This window comes from Geotrypetes seraphini, chromosome 1, assembly GCF_902459505.1.
Source record: "Geotrypetes seraphini chromosome 1, aGeoSer1.1, whole genome shotgun sequence".
In the NCBI taxonomy this organism is placed as follows: domain Eukaryota; kingdom Metazoa; phylum Chordata; class Amphibia; order Gymnophiona; family Dermophiidae; genus Geotrypetes; species Geotrypetes seraphini.
Genome location: NC_047084.1, coordinates 475,482,791 through 475,507,933, shown reverse-complemented (window position 1 = coordinate 475,507,933; position 25,143 = coordinate 475,482,791). Strand labels below are relative to the sequence as shown.

The 25,143-nt window shown below is 40.7% G+C and overlaps 1 protein-coding gene across 5 annotated transcripts in view; it reads right to left on the bottom strand.

The window, feature by feature from the left end:
• DOCK8 (dedicator of cytokinesis 8) overlaps positions 1–25,143 on the bottom strand; it is a 414,444-nt gene that overhangs the window by 169,014 nt on the left and 220,287 nt on the right. For all 5 annotated transcript variants that reach the window (XM_033924987.1, XM_033924968.1, XM_033924979.1 and 2 more), the window contains 6 exons: positions 24,585–24,680; positions 19,686–19,835; positions 14,822–14,935; positions 10,131–10,286; positions 4,856–4,992; positions 2,475–2,644 (listed from right to left, as the gene is read on the bottom strand). In XM_033924987.1, the coding sequence (XP_033780878.1) occupies positions 2,475–2,644; positions 4,856–4,992; positions 10,131–10,286; positions 14,822–14,935; positions 19,686–19,835; positions 24,585–24,680 (823 nt within the window). The remainder of the gene's footprint in view (positions 1–2,474; positions 2,645–4,855; positions 4,993–10,130; positions 10,287–14,821; positions 14,936–19,685; positions 19,836–24,584; positions 24,681–25,143) is intronic.

Here is a 25,143-nt window from a genome sequence, read left to right as displayed (position 1 = left end):
TTTGCTTTATAATCTGAGCGCCTCAGTGCTCTCCCAATTTTGCATTGCTTTCTTTTCTGGTATTCATGTTTTTTTTGATATTCAGTTCATTTTTGTGGGGATTTCACATTTCACTGAAACATGTATATATATATATATATATATATATTTTTTTTAAAGGGACTGCTGAAAAGTTCTCAGCCCAATCAAGAAGGGAATGACATGGAGCCATGAAACCTACAAGTTATTCCACATAATCACCGCTAAGTTCAACACACTTGGCATATCGGTCCTGATTCTGTATAGGACACCCGGGAGGGGTATCCTATACAGAATCGAGCCTACACTAACCCCGATTCTGTAACCATCCATGTTACAGACACCGGTTAGAGAATCGGGTTAGAGTAGACGCAGTTGCTACACTTATTGGGGCAAGGGATCTCCCTGCCGCGATAAGTATAGCAGCCGCCTGTCCGATCGCCAGCAGGAGGGTACTGAACCCCTCCTGCCGGAAGGCATGCACCCCGAAACTCTTGCTGGCCGGCAGAAGGGTGCCCAACCCCTCCTGCCAGAATGCCGCCCCCAAAAAAATTCCTGATCAATGGCAGGAGGGTGCCCAACCCTTCCTGCCGGAAAGCCGCACTCCCATCGGACCCCCCCATGCTAATGACCCCCCCGTGTTACCACCCTCCTAACCTCCCCCCAACTAACCTCTAAAGTGTTGCCTGGCCGAATGGGTTTTGCTGCCGTCCAGCCGGCAGGCCTGCCTCATTGCTGCCGTCCAGCTGGCAGGCTCGCCTCATCAAAATGATGCGGGCCCACCCCTTCTCTTCTAAGTCTAAGGCCTGATTGGCACACTCCTGCCGGCGACCAAGAGTTTCGGTGGGGGGGGGGAGGCGGCGTTCCGGCAGGAGGGGTTGGGCACCCTCCTGCTGGTGATCGGACAGGCGGCCGCTATACTTATTGCGGCAGGGAGATCCCTTGCCGTGATAAGTATAGCGGCCGCGTCTACTTACATTGTAAGTGTCTCTTCCTCTACTAGGGAGACGCGTAGGGCCGCCTAGGTTCGGCTAAGGCTTTTAGGCGAGCTTAGGCATCTTGCGGGCCTCCCTAGGCTCCCGGAGGTGCCTACAATATAGGCAGCCTACCTGGGGAACATTTTTTATTTTAAACTTGCATCCCGATTGGCTGATTAGACAGCTGTAGGACGCCTACAGCTGCCTAAAATCGGGACGCACTTTGCAGAATCAGGGCCATCATGTCTAAAGTTCCTGTAACCTTCCAAAAAATACTCTGATGTCTGGTCACTGAAATACTGCTCCGCTGCTGCAATCTTCTCAGAATAACTCAAAACTTTCAAATTCTTTTTAAGATTTGGAAACAGAAAATAGTCAGATGGAGCAAGATCCAGTGAGTAGGGTGGATGGTCAATGCACTGAAACCCCAACTGTGTCAAAACATCCATCGTTTTGCCAGCCTTGTGAGCAGGTACATTCTCTTGCATAAAAAGCACTCTTTTCTGCAGCTTCCCTCTCCTTTTTTTTCAATGCCTCCTTTAATTGGCACAGCAAGTTACAATAGTATTCTATATTTACTGGCCCCTTGGAAGAGAATCAGTCATTACAACACCTTCCTGATCCCAAAACACTGTGGCCATGACATTTCCTGCTGACTTGGAGAACCTGAGTGTCACCACTGTATGGACTGTTTTGTGGTGGTGTAACCATGTTTCATCAACAGTAACTAGTCATTCCAAAAGGTTGGCACCAGTTTGCTGAAAATGCTGCAAAATCAACTTGGAGTGTCCACTCGACGTCGTTTCTCATCAAAATTCAAACATTTGGGTACCCACTTAGTTAACAGCTTCTGCATATCCAGCTGCTCGTGGATTATACACCCAACATATTCCCTGGATATCTGTAGTGTCTCAGCAATTGTTTTAGCCGATATTTGCCAATATGCCAAAATAAGATCATGGACATGGTCAACAATTTCAGGAGTTGACACTGTTTGAGACCTCACAGACCTTGCTATATTCTTTAGTCTCGAAATCTCCATGCTGAAAGTTTGCATACCACTTATTCATTGTGGAATATGATGGGCATTTGTCACTCAGTGTTTACATCATACATTCATGGATTTCCTTTGAAGTTTTCTTCTGCAGGAATAGGAACTTCATGACAGCTCGGAGTTCCACACTTGAAAATTCCACTTTTCATTGACATGGTTAAATCAATGATTTGGAACAATGTCAAAAAATTAATATGACGATTCTGCAAACTGGCATTTTGCAAAATAAAATAACACCCTTTTCAGCTACAGTGGCAAAATAACTCTCAGAATTTAGGAAGTTGGTTGGGTTGAGAACTTCTCAGCACCCTTGTATTTAAGAACCAGGTGATATTTTGGTTACTATAAACACCGGATCTCTCTGGGGTCTCTTAGGAAGCCACAGAAAGAAGAAATGAAAGTAGCAGCAGGAGTACAGTATTTACCTGTGAAGTCAAAGAGCTGTGGAAGCGCATCCAGAATTATACCGACCAGAGGCAGATAGAGGGCAGCAATTTTGGTCTTCAGCTCGGGTTTCCAGCAGCGTTGATCTAGGTCATGGGAGCTCAGCAGGGTGTGTATGGCTCTAATTGCTTTTCTTTGCACTTTACTGATTCTGTCCAAATACAAACACACATAGAGCCTTGCTCAACTAAGTTTTTTTCCATTTGGAGTCTACAAAAAAAAAAAAAAAAAAGGCCCGTGATGAACCCATAAAGTGCACTAATTTCTGCATTACTGAGAAACACAACAAAGGCAATTCTATAGTTTGGTGTTTACTCTTAGGTGTCACTTATATGTGTCACAGGAGCCCTTTAATAGACAGGGGCCTGATTCTATGGCATCTAACTCCTGGGTGCCGTTCAGCATGGTTGTCAACCACTAGGCGCCATTTATAGAATCACATCTGGCTGTGCCTAAGCATTCTTAGGTGCCAGTAGGTGTTAAATCCTTAGGTGCCTGGCCTAAATGAGTGTGTTCCTGGCCTAAATGAGGTGATCCTGGCCTAAATGAGCGTGCCTAAGGTACGTGCTTACTGGCACCTAACTCAATCCAAGCCCAAATTGTACCCCTTAAACATGCTTACTTGCCGGTGTATACGCCTATCTCAAAAGTAGGCGCCTAACGAATTATGTGCCTACTGGCAAATTACATTTTTTGATCATTTTTAATTGTTCTTTTTTTTTGTTTCAATAAATTTTTATTATACGTTTTCATAAAATAGACAGTGCTACAAATAACACTTCAAAATATCCATCCACATAAGAAAAATCCCCCCACATATAAAATTGCTATCCAAAAGGTCCCCTCACTAAACTCCCATCAAACATCAATCAGAAGGAAACCCCCATATCTCACAACCCCCCCTACTGTCAAATCATATTCCAATACTCCCCCCTCCTACCCACGGCATCAAATAACCCCAGAAAACGTGTAGTAAAGCCCTCTTTGGCAGCGGGAGAGATGCCCAGTCTCTCCCGCTCCAACTGACACACCACCGGCAGCAGGAGAAATGCCCAATGTCTCCTGCCACTATCCAACACACCTCCCCAACAGCGTGAGAGATGCCCAAACTCTCCCGACCAACCGACACCCTCTCTCCCAGCAGCGGGAGAGATGCCCAGTGTCTCCTGCAGCCAACCAACACCCCCAAACTCTCCTCGGCAGCGGGAGAGATGCTCAATCTCTCCCGCCCAACCAACACACCCCCTCCTGGCAGTGGAAGAGATGCCCAATCTATCCTGCCCAATTGACTCCCTCCCCACAGGAGGAGAGATGCTCAATCTCTTCTGCCGCAACCAACACCCCCCAACTCCCCTTGGCAGTGGGAGAGTTACCCACACTCTACTACCGCCACACAACCTCCTCGTACCTCCCATGATCCCTGCCCTCTCCCCCTTACCCCATAGGAGGGGCCTTAAACAACCTGGGCCAATCAAAGCCTCAGGATGCACCAGGGAGAAGGCCCGCCATTTTGAAGAGGTGGGCCAGCTGGCCAGAGGGAGTAGGCATCCCTCCATCCAGCCATTTGAAAATAAGGTAAGGGGGAAAGGGTTGTTGGAGGCATGGGGTGGGGGAGGGGTGTTGTGTGGTGGTAGGAGAGCCTGGGCAACTCTTCCGCTGTCGAAGGGAGTTGGGGGGTGTTGGTGGTGGGATATATTGGGCATCTCTCCCGCTGCGGGGTGGGGGTGTCAGTTGTGCGGGAGAGATTGGGCATCTCTTTGTTCAGATCCCCCTTCCACATCACATGGCTCTGAGACAGAAGTATTTAAAGCACTTCTCAACCTTTTTTTGTGGCTGTGACCCCATAATAATTGCCAAATAAAATTGTGTAACCCCCTGGAAGCACAGAATGATGATGCACCTATAGACGAACCACCCAAGTCGTGACCCCCCCAGTTTTGGGAAGCTCTGGCTTAAACACTTAACTTCCTGCTGCCTTGCAGCCAGGTCACGCAATATGATCCATGAGCCTCTTATCTTGAGACTTAGAATCAGCAGAAGATGCACGTCTGCTCCTGGGCTGAGTGGGGGAGAGGGAGCAAAACTGTTACATCTCACCTCCTCCCAGGATGCCACTCCTCGTACAGTCTCTGCCACCCCAAATTTTGCTAGAATAAAACCACCCAGAAACAAGCAGTCCCCATCTCTTCCCAGCAAAAGGCCCTGGGCATTTTACTAGGCTTGTTCAATGGGGGCTATGGCACTGAACAGGCGGATTTCTTGTTCTTTACTGTTCTCTTAACACAGCCTATGCTGATTCTGAAAAATCAGTTATATTTAAGAAATGTTATCCACTGAGTGGCTTGTTCCCTCCTTTACATACCCTTCTGTCTCTGTGTCTAGCGCTGCAGCAAGTTCTGTGAAGAGCAGCCCAGTCAGGAAGTGCTGCTGACGGTACTCAGAGCTCAGGTCAAACATGTTGGCGATCTTTTGGTCCTGGAAGCTGGAGGAGCTGGAGTTCTGCAAAATACGCAAGGGGTTACAGTGAATGTTTTGCCACTAGCTGGGGAATATCACTTGTATTTTCCAGTGTATACAGTGTACTTTTCACACTATAAGGAACGTTTTTGTTTCATTCCATAAACCGGTTCCCACTTTGAAGCCTATTCACCAAGCCATGATAAAATCATGTATTGAAACCCAATTTTAATACAAGTAATTTTCTAAAGAGCATTAAGTCTTCAGCAAAACTAGTATTCAAACTGGATTTAGCACAGTACGCACTTGAGCCAAAGAAGCACCATCCGGTGCCATTCTGTTTGGTTGGCACAAACAGGATACAACAGAGGAGAACTCCTAGCCTCTTTGACAACCATTGAAGGTGTAGATGCCCAGACACTAACCCCCCTAATTCTATAATTCTTTCATGTCTGTACAGGCAATAGATGGAAGTAGGCAAGAAATGTCATGAATATGCAGCTTTTTGTAATGTTAATTTTAGGCTATGTATGTTTTATATGGAAACCATCTAGATAAAGACGGTATATAAATTTTAAAAATAAATAAATATAAACTTGTGCCCAGCTTTACACTTAGGGGCTCATAATTAAAAACAAACAAACAACAACAACAAAAAACATGTAAAAAGTGGCCTAAATGGGTACTTGTATGATCAAAAAGCCTGATCGTCCAAGTACCCACAATCAAAGCTGGTTTTAGATGTATCTAAAATCAGCTTAGGCCTTTCCCCTGCCTCTAAATGCATGGAGCAAAAAGAGGCATTTTTAGAGGAGGGGAAAGGGCGGGCGATGGGCGGGAGGTGGGCCGACCTAGATATAGGCGTACAGCAGGTATAACCAAAAGTTTAGGCAGGTTGTCTAGTCGGCACTTATACGTTTTGACTTAGACCAAGTCAAAAAAGGTATAAGTGCTGAAAAAGGGGCCGCTGAGGAGATTGCTGCAGCTCAGCGGCCCCAGCAACCTGCCTACCACCTACTGAAACTATCGCAGCCCTCTAGCCCCACGGCACCCCCACCCACCGATTACGATGTGGCATGAGAGATCCCAGGTCCTCCTGCCCTCGATGCACCCCCCTCCTATGCTCCCCGAACCCCCGATCGGCCCTCCCGCTGACCCGCGAGACCCCCCTGTACCTTAAAACCGTTGGCTGGATGGACGGGTGCCAAGCCTGTCTGTCCAGCAGGCCAGCCTTCCCTTAAATGGCTGGCGTTAGGGCCTGATTGGCCCAGGCGGCTCAAACCCCGCCCACAGGTAGGGCCTGAGGCGCCTGGGCCAACCGGAATAGGAGTTTATTAAGTATATTGTGCTGTAATGATAATAATTTATGTAAATGCATCATTTGCTGTGCACAATTGAAGTTTCAAAAATGTATAAAGAATATAAAAAAAAGGAGATATTTATGTAACAAATCAACCAGTTCTTCCAAGTCTGATATAACGGGCAAGAGCAGAATAATATCCATGTACATAAATAGTACTAGGCAGGGATCTTACCCGACCCGCTTTGTGCTCATCAATCCATTGTATAAATACATTGTTATCTGAATGTTCCTATGCGTGTTTATTAGGTGTTTCATAAGTGTTATGCTGATATGGTATATATTTTTGTTATTTGAATTTCAATGCAGTTAAATTTTTGATACTGTTTCATGATACTCCTACTATTAGGTTTTAATTTGCTGATTTTGAGTTTACCTCGTTTATTGTATTTATGTTTATAGTTGGTCATTTTACTATTGTTATGCTGTTAACAAAATTTTACAAAGCTGCGCTGCACTAACGGCCCCGAAGCCCATAGAGATTTAGGCTTCCTTTTACGAAGGCGTGTTAGGGCCTTAACACGTGGAATAGTGCGCGCTAAAATGCCACGCGTGCTAGCCGCTACTGCCTCCTCTTCAGCAGGTGGTATTTTTTCAGCTAGCCGCGCTAATCCAGTGTGTGTGCTAAAAACGCTAGCGCACCTTCGTAAAAGGAGCCCTTAAAGGGCTTCGGGGCTGTTGCTGCACGGCAGCTGCTAGCGCAGCTTTGCAAAAGAGGCCGTATGTTTTATGGCTGAATCTCTTCATAAAGGTGGTTAATAAATTCCAATAAATAAATAAATAAGAATGGGATATAAAGGCAATCTCTGGGGCAATGCCAACATGTTAACTCACTATTATCCTTTATTATCCTGTAAAATCTATATTTAAAAAACAAACAAACCCTGAAAACAGTTTAAATCATTTTGGCAAAGCCTGTCTCTCTCAATAAGGAGAGCAGTACTTCATGGTTGACCAAATCAAATCCGTTTTAAATTTTTTATTTTTTTTTCTTAAGTTATTTAATTATTTATTATTTTTTTTATTTTTTATTATTCATTTTTCATATAACAAGTGTATTATAAAAATTCATACAATTGCATTAAGTATACACTTGATATTTCCATAACTTACTGTAAATACAACATATCATTATATAGTCCTTACTATAATTTTAGATATCATATAATATTTAATAATTATATCAACTATTATTCAATTATAATCCCTTTCCCTCCCCTTATTTTGATAGTTGCATACAATATAACAAATATTATGATAATTTATTTATATTTTGTGATAAAGAGAATAAACCTACCCACCCACCCCCTTTATCAAGTATCTTATTATGGGAAAAATCATATCAATCATTGCAAAAATCTGTTAATGGTCCCCAAATCTTCTTAAACTTATCAATATATCCTTTTTGTGTTGCAAATGTATGCTCCATCTTATATATATGACAAACTGAATTCCACCAAAAGTTGTAATTTAATCTGTCATAATTCTTCCAATTGTATGTTATTTATATTATATTATAAATTTTTTATTTATTTTCATATATCAACAAGTGTAACATAGAAATTTAAAAAGATCACATAAAACATACACTTAAATTCCTTTCATGTATCACTGTAAATACAATATATTATTCTGTATTTAGTATGGGAAAATGATTTCATTCATTACAGAAATCTGCTAATGGTCCCCATATCTTCTGAAACTTGCCAAAATAACCTCTCTGTGTTGCTAATGCACGCTCCATTTTATATATATGGCACATGGAATTCCACCAAAAGTTATGGTTTAATATATCATAATTGACCAAATCAAATCCAGATGAAAGGCTGAATTGTAATATCAACATCTTCGGACCTTTAGCTAATAATCGCTTCACTTCCGATGACAACGTACCCAGTCAACTCTTCGTACCATATAATATGGGCACCTAGATGCTATTATAGAATAATACTAGGTTTCCTATGATAGCATTTTGCTTATTTGAATAAGTTTTTATGTATAAGTTTTGTTTTTCATTTACAAATCTTTATTCATTTTGCATCATATAACAAGTGTAACAATAAATAACAGTTAAAATTGAATACAAAACTTGTAACTTTATCATATTCAGCATTAAAACATTATAATTTTAACCCAATCCCTCCAAACCCAACCATAATCTATGCATTCACAAAACTCCTATATAATATTCTTTATAATTGGTCTAAATATTAATAAAATTATAAAATCTCTCCCCCCATCCCATCCTTTCTATTGTATTTATAATGGAAAAATGGTATCTATTCATTACAATATCTTGTCAATGGCCCCCAGATTTCATTAAATTTATTATAGTTCCCTCTTTGTAAAGCAATTTACTCTTTCCATTTTATAAATGTGACATAATGAATTCCACCAGAAGCAATAATTAAGTCTACTCTAATTTTTCCAATTAAATGTGATTTGTTGTATGGCGACTCCTGTCATGATCAATAAAAGCTTATTATTATTAGACGAAATCTTACTCTGTGTTCCGAATAGAATTGTATCATAAGATAATGCAACATGGTTTTCCAATAAACAATTTATTTGACCCCAAATAGATTTCCAAAAGGCTAAAATAAAGGGACAAAAAAAAAAAATAAATGATCTAGAGTCCCTACTTCGAGATTACAATGCCAGCATCTATTAGACTTAGTACTATTCAACTTTTGCAACCTTACTGGGGTCCAAAAAGCTCTATGTAAAAGAAAAAAACATGTTTGTCTCATAGATGCGGAGACTGTAGATCTCATTCTCCAAGACCAAATCCGTGGCCATTGAGATTCTTAATCTCAATGCTCCAAATATCTCTAAGACCATTTTTAGGCTTTTTTATTTAACTAAACCACTTATCAATTTATACCAGTGTGCAGCCTAGTGTCCCAGGAAGTCCACCTGAAAGCATAAGAACTCCAAACTATATTGATTGTATAAGTTATGCTTGATTTGTTTTTTAAAAATCTTGTCAATCATGTCATCAGTGACGCAGCAGAGGGAAGGCCCGGCGGGGAAGGCCGTATAGCAGCCTGTTCAGAGTGCTGCCGCTGCTGCTGTTCTTGGAGGCCTTGGAGGTATGGTATGTCAGTCTCACGGTGGGAGGGTCGGTGGGGTTCTGCTGCTCAGGGGGATGGGCAGGATAGAAAGATGCTGCACAAGGAGATGGGTGAGAGGGAAGGAAAGATGGGGGGGGGAGGGAAGAGAAAGCACTGCCACCGGCAAATCAGGCAGCACTAGTATCAGGGATGGAGTCGGGGAATGTTGGGGACATTCAGGAGGGGCTTCGGGGGTCAATTTTAAATAGGGCTTATTTTTGGCTTAGGGCTTAGATTAGGAGCACCTTTAAAAATCATGCTAAGGCTTATTTATGGGATAGGTATTATTTTCGGGGGAAACACGGTATAAAAAGTGGTGAAGGGGTTATTTAGCCAGCTTTCAGTAAACATATTTTATTCTTCTGATTGGTTTTGTCTCTATTTACTGTCCTGCTTATATAGTTCTGAATTGAGTTTGATTTGTGCAAAGCCATGTGACTTATACACCCACACCCCTTCCATGCTCCATCCATGTCAACATCCCCCCTCACAGCTATATATCAATGATGCATAGAGCATAGTCATGCTTTTCTGTCCACTTATGCATGCAAAGTAAGTGAAATTGCACATGCCCAGTTATACAATTGCCCTTCATGAATTAAGATAGTTAGGCATGAACAAGTTCCAAACCCTACATGAAGAGTCTGCTATACCAGCCCACAAGACAAGTTATAACTTTCAAGCCATTATTTGCCCATCTGAAATACCTGAGATGATAAGGAAGGGCACGGAGAGGCTGGTGCAGATACTGAGCTCACAAAGAAGAGATTCAAATTCAGGTAATGTTCATGGCTGCAGAGAACTCTCAGGAGCTCTAGCCTCATAGAGATTAAAGTAGGAAAGGAGTTAAGTTTGGCTGATAGCTATAAAAAAAGAAAAACATAAGAAATAAGTGTACATCTTTAGCAATTAACTCTGCATCTCACACTTCAAATAGGATCAACTAATTTACTATACAGAATGACAAGGGGTCAATTATTAGAAGAGACAACTCAAAGTGCAGGTAGAAAGAAACTATCATTTCTCTGGAATGTTCCTAGTTTATACAGTTGTACAACAATTTTGTTTTTGGCTTCATGCAGTAATATGACTGGTCTAGTTCCACTCTTTATAGCAAGAGTTTTTATCCTCTCCCTTATCAATTAAAAGCAGAAAATTTGATTGCATAATGGCAGGGGTGTCAAAGTCCCTCCTTGAGGGCCACCACGGTCTTGTTTTCAGGATTTCCTCAATGAATATGCATGAGATCTATTTGCATGCACTGCTTTCATTGTAAGCTAATAGACCTTATACATATTCATTGGGTAAATCCTGAAAACCTGACTGGATTGCAGCCCTCAAGGAGGGACTTTGACATCCCTGCATAATGGGATTGACATGCCTATCTAGTCTGCTCAGTTTACTTCCTGGTGCAATGTTGTAGGGTTAAGAAATGAGGGAAAACCAGAAATCAACTGGAGTCTATGATATTACTCTAGGAAAGAAACTGGGACAAACAGATTTGCACTACAGAGCTCATTAATTGGGGAAGAAAAAAATACACAACTAAGAGAAGGGAAAATGAAGCCAGACTAGTCTTAAAGCAAAGATTAAGTTCATACATTCTATCAGAAATACATCTAGGAAAATCAAAGAACTTTTCATCAGTGCTCTTGGGAAAATAGACATTTTCTCCACCCGATTTTTGGGCATTTTTCTCAAAACATCCAAATTCGGACTTAGATGTCCTATCAAAAATGCCCCTCAAAGCGTTTTGTGAGAATAATCCACCCTATCCGTCCACTATGACAATTCCTCTTGTCCCAAGTTCATTGTGATCTTTGAATGACCACAGGCTTGTTACATCAACCCCTGCTAAAGCCTGCTTGGAGTCCACATAGGTAAATATATTTTTTCTGGCCCCTATACTCTGGATTCATTTAGGAAAAAGTTTGGATATTTGACTGGGAATGCCCATTGAGTGAATGGGTTACATGTATGCTCGTTTGCTTTGCCTTAGTGTGTGGTAGATAGAACCTTCCTATTATTATTTGTATTTCTTTTTCCTTTTCATCTCCATTTTTATGTAAATTGCCATGCTCTATTTCTTAGATATGGTGATATATCATATCAAATACTGTATTATTAAATGATAAACAAATCAAAACAATCCTAGCCGCAAACTATTTTGAGTTTGTCTGCTTGGAAAAAGAAACCAGAAACAAAGGAAAAAACTGCAGGAGTGCTCCTTTTACAAAGGTGCGCTAGCGTTTTTAGCGCACGCACATGATTAGCGTGCACTAGCCGAAAAATTACCGCCTGCTTAAAAGGAGGTGGTAGTGGCTAGCGTGCGCGCTAAAACCGCTAGCGCATCTTTGTAAAGGGAGCACCAAGTCTTTAATAAACACACATTAAAAATGAACATAAAACAGTTTATATCCAAGAAGATCAGCCGTCTCTTTTCCAAGCTGAAGACCCCTAACCTCTTTAGTCTTTTCTCATATGAGAAGAGTTCCATCCCCTTTATCATTTTGGTCGCTCTTCTTTGAACTTTTTCTAGTGCTGCTATATCTTTTTTTTTTTAAATCTTTATTCATTTTTTCATCTTACAACAAGTGTATCAAGAAATAACATTTGAACTTAAAAACATCACTTGATATTCTATTACAATCAACTTAAATTAATGAAATTATAACCCCCTCCCCCATCTCAAAATTTACTAAAATATCCTTTCTTGAGACCATTAACATTTAAAGAGATTATCTTAAGATCCATTATATATTATTGTAATTTGTAATATAATAATCCTATCTTCAGTGTTTTTAATGAACTTTATTTTCTCATATATAAGATAGTTTGAAGAATTTCTGTGTGGCTAATGTTCTTTCCATTTTATATAGATGACATAAAGAATTCCACCAAAAACTGTAATTTAATCTGCTCCAATTTTCCAATTAAATGTAATCTGTTGAATGGCAACTCCTGTCATAATAAGTAAAACCTTATTGTTATTTGAAGAAATCTGACTCTTTACTCTCATTGACATGCCAAATAAAATATCTTTTTTGAGATAAGGAGACCAGAACCGAACGCAATACTCAAGGTCGCACCATTGAGCGATTCAGACGCATTATAGCATTCTTAGTCTTGTTTACCACCCATCCCTTTTCTAATAATTCCTAGTACCTTGTTTGCTTTCTTGGCCACTGCCGCACTTTGAGTGAAAGTTTTCAGCGTGTTGTCCATGATGACACCCAGATATTTTTCTTGAGTGCTGACCCCCAGGTGGACCCTAGCAATCGGTAACTATGATTTGAATTATTCTTCACAATGTGTATCTTTGCATTTGTCCACATTAAATTCCATCTGCCATTTAGATGCCCAGTCTTCCAATTTCCAAAGGTCTTCCTGCAGTTTTTCACAGTCCACATGCGTTTAAGAACATAAGAAGTGCCACGCGGCGGCCCTCTGGTCAAAGACCAGCACCCTGAGACTAGCCCTACCAGCGCACATTCCTATTCAGCAGGAACTTGTCTAACTTTGTCTTGAATCCCTGGAGGGTGTTTTCCCCTATAACAGACTCCGGAAGAGCATTCCAGTTTTCCACCACTCTCTGGGTGAAGAAGAACTTCCTTACGTTTGTACGGAATCTATCCCCTTTCAACTTTAGAGAGTGCCCTCTCGTTCTCCCTACCTTGGAGAGGGTGAACAACCTGTCCTTATCTACTAAGTCTATCCCCTTCAGTACCTTGAATGTTTCGATCATGTCCCGTCTCAATCTCCTCTGTTCGAGGGAGAAGAGGCCCAGTTTCTCTAATCTTCTGCTGTACGACAGTTTAGTGTCATGTGCAAATTTAATCACCTCACTTATAGTTCAAATTTCCAAATCATTTATAAATAAGTTAAACAACAACAGTCCCAGTACAGATCCCTGCGGCACACCACTATTTACTATCCTCCATTGAGAAAAATGGCCATTTAACCCTACCCTTTGTTTTCTGTCCAATAACCAATTCTTAATCCACACTTGAACATTGCCTCCTATCCCATAACTCTTTAATTTATTCAGGTGCCTCTCATACGGAACTTTATCAAAAGCTTTCTGGAAATCTAGATACACTATATCCCTTTTTTTTTTATTTATGTTTTTAAATTGTGCACCACCTAGATATGCATTTGCCATCAATAGGCAGTATAAAAAGTCTTTTTTTAAAATTCTTTATTCATTTTTAGAACTTACAATAAGTGTATAAGCAAATAAAAACATTTTTAATTTAAATACAACATTTTTCTAATATTTTTCTATTAATTATGTAAGATTTAGGGTTGGGTGGAGGGTGGGTTTCCATTATATGAAAATAAAATAAAATAAGTAGAGGGATTCGAGGGTGGGAGAGGGAGGGTTATATTTATAATTATAAGATATAATGATAAGATGCACAAGTGCTTAGATTTATTTTATTTATTATAAATTTTTGTACACTTGATGAAAGTTTTAAAATGAATAAAGAACTTTAAAAAAAAATAAAATTTAAATACAACACTTAATAATCTGCAAAAAATCAATTTAGAATTTATCTCCCCCTCCCCCTTAATCAATAATAATCTTTGAACACATAAAAACATATTATAGTTCCCATCCTTACATTTATACAAAGACCAAAATCTACTTACCCTCCCCCCCACCTTAGGCATGCCTATTTAAGGGGAAAAATAGTATTAATTTGTTACAATGATTTGTTATAGGCTCCCAAACATCCGAAGTATAAAAAGTCTTAATAAACAATAAAGGTCCTTTCATTGCAGGGAAAATAGAAGCCTTCACATTTATCCACGCTTGCTCTCTTCCCTAGCACTGGTTAAGAGTTGCAGATCTGCTGCTTTTTTAAAATCCTAAATCTGGGACTTAGGATCTTTGAAAGCTTTATGACAGGAACTCACCAGCATCTCTCTATGCAGTAACGCAGTAAGGTGAGAGGGGTGGGGGTGGGGTGGACTGCCCCAGGTGCCATCTTGGTGGGGGCGCTGATGCCTCTCCTCCTCTCTACCCCCATCCTTTCCCACCGCTCCCCCGCCATGTGCATGCCTTCCCTTCCCCCATGCCTCTAACTCATCGCAAGTGCAAGCAGCAGCTCCAACCTGATGCTCGTACCAGCCTTATCTCTCTTTCTGAGGTCACTTCCAGGAAGTGATATCAGAGAGAGAGAGTTGAGGCTGAAGTGGGCATCAGGTTGGAGATACTGCTCACGTCAGCAAAGTTAAAGAGTTATGGGGGAAGGAAAGGAGCGCACATGAGTGGTGGTGGTGGAGGGGCGGATTAGTGGGTGGGTGTGCCACCGCCCCAGGCACTTCCTACCCTTGCTATTCCACTCCATGTGAACAGTGCTTGAAATTGCACTGAAGTTTCTACACACAATACCTGACTGCAGTAATGCTTGATGAGGTTGAACACAAAACCTCGGTCCATCAGTGAAAGGAGATCATACAGAAAGAATGCCAAGCTGATATTGATCTTCTCTGCTTGCTCAGTTTCCTGAAGAGAAAAGAATTAAACCCCAAATGTCGGTTAAGAGTAGAGGTTGATTATAAGACTCTTTGCTTCTTTAATTGGACATCGGTAAACATGGATTTTAATACCATAAGATTTCTCTGTTACACAGAACCACAGTATGGGCACTGAATGAGAACTAGGAGCAACTAGGAAGTGGAAATGATGATATATAAAGGGTCATGAAGAGCAGATAGTCCACACTGTTGTAAATGCACTGGGTTAGAGTCTCCTTATTCTTTCCCCTGGTCTTGTTGGACTTTATGCTCAGAACTGGCATTTGCTTGGGCATCTACCTTTCTTTGCAGCTGCCTGGCTTTTCCCTTGGTTTTTAAACACCCTCCCCCCCCCATACACACACACTTTCTGTCTAGCCCAACCATCAGACCAGGAAAAATCAGGTAAGGTCCACAAAGCATAGCTCTGTTGGAAATCCAGGACCTCTGCAACAAGAGTCCAGTAGTCAGTAAAAGTTGTTATTGAGTTATGGCTGGGACTTCTTATCTTCTGCCTACACAGCATGCTCAGCCTCAGACAGCACTAAGAGAAGAAGCCAGGCCTACAAATCAAATCCAAGTCACCAGCTTATATTGAACTGGCATCGCTCTTAGCTAAAATGTTCTGTAGTTCTAAGATCAGAACCCCCAGTATGTGTTTCAAAACATGTATATATTTTTCTAAATACTGAGTTTGAAGTATGAAGGTGACCATACGTCCCGTTTTCAACGGGACCGTCCCTTTATTGGACCAGCTGTCCTGTTGTCCTGACACACTGCTTCGGGCCGCCAAAATGTCCTGTTTTCAGGGACAGCGTCCCGAAGCTGTGCACGGGGACAATGGGACAGGCGATTGCTTCCCCTCCTTCCTTCCTTCCTTCCGCCTGACGCCACCCAGAAGCCTTCTTCCCGACGTCAATTCTTACGTCAGAGAGGAAGTTCCAGGCCAGCCAGGCAGCGATTGGCTGGCCTGGAACTTCCTATCCGACATCAGAATTGATGTCGGAAAGAAGGCTTCTGGGCGGCAAGAAGAAGGTGAAGTGGCAGCAGACGGATGGGGATTTGAATCGGCGCTGGAGGGAGGGAAGGAGGGAGGTAGGTAGGTAGGCAGGCTTTAGCGCGGCAGGCAGGCTGGCTTCGGGGGAGGGACAAAGGCTGGAAGACAGTGAGGGAGACATAGGAAGGAGACACTGAGGACACTAAGGATATAGGAAGGGGCACTAAGGACATGGGAAGGAGGCACTGAGGACAAAGGAAGGAAGTAGGGAGGGAATAGAAAGGGACAATTGTTGGGCCTGAGTGCAGAAAAAAAGAAATGAAAGTAGGATGCACTCTTGCAAAGTTTTATGCATGACCAGTCTAGCTAGCTACAGAACAATTTTCAGAGGCCATTTGCAAGGGGAAAAAAAGATTATTTGAAAACTTTCCTCCCTGTACACACATCCTTTTACTTCAATTGCCAGGGAGTATTCTCAAAGTGAGAAGCAACAAAACATGGCATTTTTATTTCAAATATTGTATAAACTTATTTTTCAGTGCAGAAAAGGCGGGCCCCTTCTCCCTGGGCAATTTTCACAGGAAAAGTATATGTGTGCTTTCCCTTTCGAGATAGGTATGAAATGCTCAGACAGAGTTACTGATTAGCGATTAAGCACACGTGTGCTGCGCTCTGCGCCAAGCTCGAGATGCTTAGGAATAATGGCACTCACACATATATTACCAGTTCAATATTATAATTTATTTATTAATGTTAATCTTACATGTCTCAGAAATCATATGTGTGATGGAGTCCCATCAGGCGTGAAATTTGCACCTCTCCTGATGGTCTCTCCGAGTCTATACTGGTTCGTTCCTTTTATATTTTTCCCAAGGCAGTATGACATCACACTGGTCAGCCAATCCATTAACAGAGGCTGTCTTTAAATTTGGACAAAGGAAATTGCTTTACAAGTTTTTCAAACTCAAAGACAAAGGTTTTAAAATCATATTTTTGTTAACATTAATTTTGGAATATGCATAAACATATTATAACATACCCAGTACTCTTTTTGTCATTCTCAAAACCGGCCCGCACTAGTTGTAAAATTATACACAAGAACAAAAAATAGTCCAAAAAGTAAAAAGAAAGAAAAACTGTAAAACTGCAAGGGCTAATAATCAGTAAGTGTGATGCCACTCAATGTATTCGTTGTGTCCTGTGGGAATCAGTGTTTGAAGTTCATAAATCCAGTATTGTTCCCTCCTTTGCAACTGAGAAAGCTTATCCCCTTGATAGTCTGGAAAAATCTGCTCGATAACCACCCATCGTAAGTCCTGGAACGTATGGTTAAATTGTATGCAATGAGGTACCATCGGAGAAGTCATAGATTTAGTATTAATCCGACTGCGATGTTCTATCAGGCGAGTTCTAATGGCTCTTTGAGTGTGTCCCACATATGCCATGTTACATGGGCATATAATGATATATATAACCCACTTGGATATACATGAAGTGTCAGATTTGTGGACGTATTTTTTGTGGGTCCTCGGGTGTTCCCACACCGCACCTGCTATTGTAATGGCACATATATCACAACTATTGCCACATTTACCATGTTGGCCTCCCCAACGGTTATGCGTGCGTTCAGAAGTGTATTTAGAATGGACTATTCGATCAGCGATATTCTTGGGACTTGAATAAGCAATGCAGGGTAAATCCCGAAAATCAGGGTGAAGCTGGAGAATGTGCCAATGGGTCCTGATGCTACGGGCTACCTCCGAGGCTTGATCTGAAAACGTTAATACACAGATGGTTTTAGTGTCTGCACACGGGGGGGCCTGAGACAGTAACAGGGTTCTGTTGGCATACAGAGCCCTATTATAAGCTTGAGATAGGACCTTGTGTGGATACCCCCGTTCTCTAAATCTGGTATATAGAACTCGGGCTTGTCGGATTAATACTAAATCTATGACTTCTCCGATGGTACCTCATTGCATACAATTTAACCATACGTTCCAGGACTTACGATGGGTGGTTATCGAGCAGATTTTTCCAGACTATCAAGGGGATAAGCTTTCTCAGTTGCAAAGGAGGGAACAATACTGGATTTATGAACTTCAAACACTGATTCCCACAGGACACAACGAATACATTGAGTGGCATCACACTTACTGATTATTAGCCCTTGCAGTTTTACAGTTTTTCTTTCTTTTTACTTTTTGGACTATTTTTTGTTCTTGTGTCTAATTTTACAACTAGTGCGGGCCGGTTTTTTCATCTCTTTTCCGACCCGCACCTGGTTCAGTCATGTGACTTGATATTTTGGTCACGCCTTCTGGTCTGTAGTTTTAAATCAGAGGCGTCCGTTCTGGTTCAAGCGCCATCTTCTAACATCGCCAAGCGGCTGGAGTCTTATGATTTTCAGGCTCCCGCTCAGCGTCAGTTGTTCCTGAAGAAGGGGGAGTGCTCCCCCGAAACGGAGTCCCGTAGGACATATGGTGACTCACTGACTGCTTCAGAGAAGCTAAGTACCTTCCCTTTGGCTTTATTTTGAATTTGGACACTTGCACTTTTTCCCCCCTGGTTCAGGGGAAGAGACTGCCTACAGTGTAACAATTTTGATTTTTTGCACTCAGCACTTTTGTGTTATTTAGCACTAAATTCACAGAGAGCCCAAGGATGTTTCACATTTGACACCTTTCTGGGTGCAAACCAGTGACAGCCGTTTCCTCCGGAGTTCGGAGGTTGGTTGTGCGACTGAGGGCTCTCTTTATATATTATTCTTATAGATATTGTGTAGTTTTGTTTAAGTGAAGTAGTTCGTTCTACTCTGATTGTCTCTGTGGGCGGTCTCTCCCCCTGATCACAGTTTCCATCTTGGGGCTTGGGAGATTTTCTTATTCGCCCTAACTAGCCCAAGACATCTGTTATCAATTAGCTCATGAGGCTCAAGGCGGGAATAACTAAACAAAGAAACGCAGAAAACCAAGATGGAATAAAAGCCAAGAAGAAGCTACTTACAGAAAGACAGAAAATCAGAAAACATTACATTACATTAGGGATTTCTATTCCGCCATTACCTTGCAGTTCAAGGCGGATTACAAAATAATTATCCAAGATGTATTATAACAAGAACTTACAAAAAAAAAAAAAAATTAGTCATCAAAACAAGATGGAGTTCTTAATACCTCCATGTATTATGTATATCCTGATTTCCTCTATGGTCTGGCTTAATAGCAAAGTACATAAAAAGAATATTATTATGCTTTTCCTTAATATTAATCTGTAATGTGTTTTTCTGGCCTTGGCTACATCCATATTCAAATTTTTATTCACCAACTTTTTGTACGCTTCTATTGGGCGTGGCCTTAACTAACACATATGCTTGTATCTAACTAGAGTTACCCAGAACCATACGAAAAGCAGGCGTTTTTGTAGAAAACTCCACAAAATACTCCACAAACACATCTTATTCATTATCCATTCCATAGCTATCGACCCCTACAGTCCACGAGCCATGGTTCAGTTACCTACAGACTTTGTATTCCACTGGGAAAACTGCCCATCTACCGTAGTGACCACATTACACCTGAGATGATTACTCGGAATGGTTTACATTCTCACTATATTCTCTCCTGTTGTTTGCATTGAATAACTTCTTCTTCCATACCGGACCTAACAAGTATTTCAGACCTCTTAAAAATGATACATTTTCTGAAGGCTATTCTTGGTATGAGACATAACTCTGGATCCCCCTCACCTTCTGAGGTTTAATTAAGAGGGCTGCAATTTCCGATGTGACCACGCTCACAATTGTAGTGACATCATCCTTGAAGCGGTCTGAAAAGCGGCTTCTACGTGGAATCTCATGCTTCCCCATGTGCTGAACATGCTGAGCCATGCTCTTAATCTGGAAACAAAAAAATCAAACCAAATCAAGTTTTGCCCATACAATAAAATACAATACATAAATTTATATTCCGCTATATCGCCAAGAAGGGATTAGTGCGGATTATAATATAAGAAAAGGAACAAATATCCTAAACTTACATAGATAAATTTATTTATTTACTTGTTTTACCTCATCCTTTACAAAGCCGCGCTAGTGTTTTTAGCGCTGGCTGTGGCGGTAATAGCTCGGACGCTCATAGGAATTCTATGAGTGTCAGAGCTGTTACCACGGTGGCCAGCACTAAAAACACTAGCATGGCTTTGTAAAGGAGGGGGTTAGGTATTTATATACCGTCTATCAAGGTTATCTAAGTAGTTTTTAACAGTTTAAAAAACTTAAGAATGCTCAGTCCTCAAAACTACAAAAGGAGTGATGCACCTTCTTGTCCAGTTTGTCTGTCTTGACTAGACTGTAAGCTCTTTTGAGCAGAGACTGTCTCTTCTCTGTTTTGATGTACAGCGCTGCACATGTCTAGAAGTGCTATAGAAATTTATTTATTTTTTAAAATATTCTTTATTCATTTTTAGAACTTACAAGTGTATCAAAAAGTAACAACACTTTAACTTGGATACAACACTTGATTTTCTATAATAATCCAATTTATAAAGTTTATCCCCCCCTCCCATCCCCTTCATAACAAATATAATACATATATACCATATAATAAATTCTTTCCTACCATTCCATACAATTAATGAAAGACCAAAAACTACCCCCTCCCCCATTCTTGCACTTGTATTATTAAGGGAAAGATGGTATCTATTCATTACAATAATTCAAAAGGCAACACAAGCTTCCATAGATCCAATTATTTTGTCTGATCATGGAGGGGTGTGGGTTGAATTTGAAATTTATTTATTTATATTTATTTCTTCCATTTGTACGTCGAACATACCCATACAAACTCTTGGCGACATTACAGAGGAAGGGGTTAGAAGAGGGTAGGGAGGACAATAGAGGGAAGAAAAATACAGGAGGAGAAGAGGATACAAGTGATTAGGTTTCAAATAGATGAGTTTTCAGTTTCTTCCAAAATTTGGTGTGGTAAGGTTCCATCCTGGTCATTTCAGCAAGGTCATTCCAAGGTTTTACGCCTAGAAAGGTCAGCATGGAGTGGAAAAAACGTTTCTATTGCAAATTATGATTATTAGTAGTAGTATTAGAGTATTCCAAAGTGTTACAGCTTGGTAGGAAAAAAGACGCTTAAAGAAAACCTTACTAATAGATGGGAAAAAAAGCAATAATTCTTTAGAAAGGCGATTTCTCTTAATTCTAAAGCAGGTAAATAAGAAGGAGCCATACCATTAATTATCCAAAAAACAAGTGTATGTATTTTAAACTTACATCGAGCTCGAACAGGCAACCAATGAAATCTTTTTAAGAGAGGAGCAAACCTGTCAAACTGTTTAGCACCAAAAGTAAATCTTGACGCTACGTTCTGCAACAACTGGAGACGTTCCAGGTACCCTTCTAAGCACCCAACATACAGAAGATTACAATAATCGTGAGAGATAACAGTATAATTACCAGAGTCAAAGTTGTCAAGTACTCTGTAGAGCAGGGGTGTCAAAGTCCCTCCTCGAGGGCCGAAATCCAGTTGGGTTTTCAGGATTTCCCCAATGAATATGCATGAGATCTATTTGTATGCACTGCTTTCATTGTATGCTAATTCATTGGAGAAATCCTGAAAACCCGACTGGATTGCGGCCCTCGAGAAGGGACTTTGACACCCCTGCTCTAGAGAGACAGTAACTGATTCATTTATGTTTTTTCAACCTATAAAACACAAATTAGAGAAACTGGGCCTCTTCTCCCTTGAAAAGAGAAGACTGAGAGGGGACATGATCGAAACGTTCAAAATAATGAAGGGAATAGACTTAGTAGAGAAAGACAGGTTGTTCACCCGCTCCAAGGTAGAGACAACGAGAGGACACTCACTAAAGTTAAAAGGGGATAGATTCCGTACAAATGTAAGGAAGTTCTTCTTCACCCAGACAGTGGTGGAAAACTGGAACGCTCTTCTGGAGGCTGTTATAGGGGAAAACACCCTCCAGGGATTCAAGACAAAGTTGGACATGTTCCTGCTGAACCAGAATGTACACAGGTAAGGCTAGTCTCAGTTAGGGCACTGATCTTTGACCTAAGGGCCGCCGCGTGAGCGGACTGCTGGGCACGATGGACCACTGGTCTGACCCAGCAGCGGCAATTCTTATATTCTTAATCAGAGAATGCTAGCACTTGTACATTTATTATCAAGGTTGTGTGAATTGGAGAGTTCAGTTTGGGCATGTAATGGATATTACACCCTGAGACCAGAAGAAGCAGTGGCATAGTAAGGGAACAACCCGCCCCAAGTGCTGTCATGGTGTGGGAGCTGCAACCCCTCCTCCATGCCCCCCCTTCCCTTTCCTTGTACCTCTAGTGTTCACCACCATGAGCAACAACTCCAACGTGCTACTTGCAACTGTTTCGGCTTCCGGTGATGACACCAGAGGGAGAGCCAATGTGGTCGCGAGGAGCACGTTGAAGTTGGTGCTCATGCAGTGAACAACTAGAGGTACAGGGGAAGGGGGTGCTCGCGTGGCAGGGGGCATTGGGGAAGGAGCAGAGGGTGGGGGTGGGGTGGAGACAAGGGCAAGGGAAGGGCACCACTGCCTCTCACCCTTGCTATGCCACTGTGGAGAAGTAAGAATTATCATGAGAGGAAAAGGCTTCTGTTTCAGTTCACAGTCTGGCAGGGATGCTTTATTGCCCGATTCCATAATATTTATTTAATTTTATTTATTTATTTATTAAAAAAATTTCTATACCATTTAAAACTAAACAGTTTACAGAATTACATACATAATTTAAAAATAAAATCATCAAAACAGACATACAAATAATTCTCAGAAATCATATCTACAAACTAAAACCATGTTAATAAAAGTCGTGAATAATGTACCAATAAGTTGTATGTGTTGCTCCTATGAGACGAGCCTTGAGTGCCTTGGCCAATCAGACTTGGGCCCCCCAATGCATCCCAGGATGCACTGGGAAGGGGAAGGACCGCCATTTTGAAGAGGCAGGCCTGCCAGCTGGAGGAAGTAGGGGGGGTAGGCAGGTGGTTGGGTGATGGTACATCCTGCTGCCCGGGGAGGGGCAGATGATTGATTGTCCCAGGTGGGGGGGCGATGGCAATGGGAGGGACATAACATCGTACTTCTTAACCGCGTAACCTTAAGTTCAACATGGTTTAAAAAAAATAATAAACAATTTAATAAAGGTAAGAAAAATTATTTGACCAAGTGTTTTGAAAAAAGGTAGGTTTTCAACTGAGGTCTATAATGTTTATAAGAACAAGCTCCAAGCATTAGCGATTGAAATTATCTATTGTGGGAAGCCGCTTGAAATGCTAAATTTTGGTCAAGAAATTTCTTGATTTTGCAGTCCTTCTTGCATCCTTCTTGCTGCCCTGAGGTGTCGGGTTTTGGTGTCAGAGGACCCCTATGCAGTGACGGGAAGGAGTGGGCATCCTTCCTACTGATCTTCAATCTTTTTTTTATTTGAGGGGTTTATTATGCACATGTGCCGATCGCTACTCATCTCATGTAAATTTTGTGAGCCTATACAAACATCCGCAAACCTCATTTGCATGCAGGGTCTTTTAAGAATGACTCATTGTGGTACAATTTTGCATATCAAAGATCCCCTAGACAAATATAAAAGACGTCTTTTTTAATTATAACAAGTACAGCTATACAACTGATTACAAGGAACTGGAAAAACTGGGATCTTCTCAACTTTATATTCTGGTGGGCAAGTCTATGTCTAATCTATAAATATGAAAAAATGAGAGCTGATTTGATAGGGAATATTACAAACTTTAAATTAATTTGGGGTCCATTGATATCTTTTGTAGAATTATTGTAGTTATGTTTTTTGTTGTTAGATAAAATGCACATCCAGGGGGTGAGGAATATAAGTTTTTTTTAATTGATTATTTTTAAGGATGGTAATTTGGGGGAAGGGTGGTATTTTTGAGGATTGATAAATAAGTCTGAATGGTTATATATGTGTAATTTATGTTTTAAAAATGTATAGTGTGTTTCGCAAACTAAGATAAAATTTTATAGATATCTTAATGATAGTGAATAAGGTGGGTGGAGGGAGGGTATTGATCTGTATTAATCCTGTAATATATTAAGTGATGTCTAAAGTGTACAATGTTTTAATTATCTCTATTTTCACTTGTTGAAAGTGTTTTTAAAAATGAATAAAGATTATTAAATAGAGAATGACTCATCTTTTTAAAATCGTTACAATAGTGGCCTTGATAGCAGCCCATCGGATTTTACCACAAATATTGGAGAATCTAGCCCTGATATCTTTAATCATCTTCAAAGAGCAAGGTTTTTCCTGCTCTTGCCAGAGAAGCCAAGTCAGGATGCAGTCATACTGCTCAGAAGCAAGCTGGACCTTCCAGACCGTTCAACATTTATTTAAAATTTGAGGTTTTCAACAAGTAGAATCATAAAGTTACTATAGGCTGCTGAGACTGCATAATTTTCACCAATCTATCTCATATATTAGTTTTACAAGAGGCCTTTTGCTTAGATAATTATTCTTCCCTAGTATCACAGGCACTACTTAGGGCTAAAACAATTCTACACTTGCTGCTTATGGTCTTCACATACCTGTAGAGAATTGTCTAACAGAAAATCTTACCAGAAGCTCAAAGAAGAACCAGGCATACTTGAAAACACCTTCCCTCACCATGCCTGTACTAACGACCATCTGCAATGCCAGTTCCTCATGGAAGTGCTGGACAAAAAGATACAACATCCATAAATGACTTTTACATATCTCATACAAACCTATCTGCACTCATGGCATTTAAAAAAGAAATGAGAGCAAACCAAAAGAAAAATAACTGGGGAAAGGCATATGGAGCATGGTTCATGGAAAGAAGAGGAGGAGATTTGCTTTTACTGTAATTGCCATTTTATTTATTTTTAAAAAAATTCTTTATTCATTTTTAGAACTTACAATAAGTGTATAAACAAATTTCATGTTGTTCTTTTTGTGCACTTGATGTAAATTTGAAAAAGAATAAAGAAATTTAAAAAAAAGTGTATAAACAAATAAAAACATTTTTAACTTTAATCTGCAACAAATCAATTTAGAACTTATCTCCCCCTCCCCCTTGATCAATAATAATCTTTAAACACATAAAAACATATTATAGTCCCCATCCTTACATTCCTTACATTTATACAAAGACCAA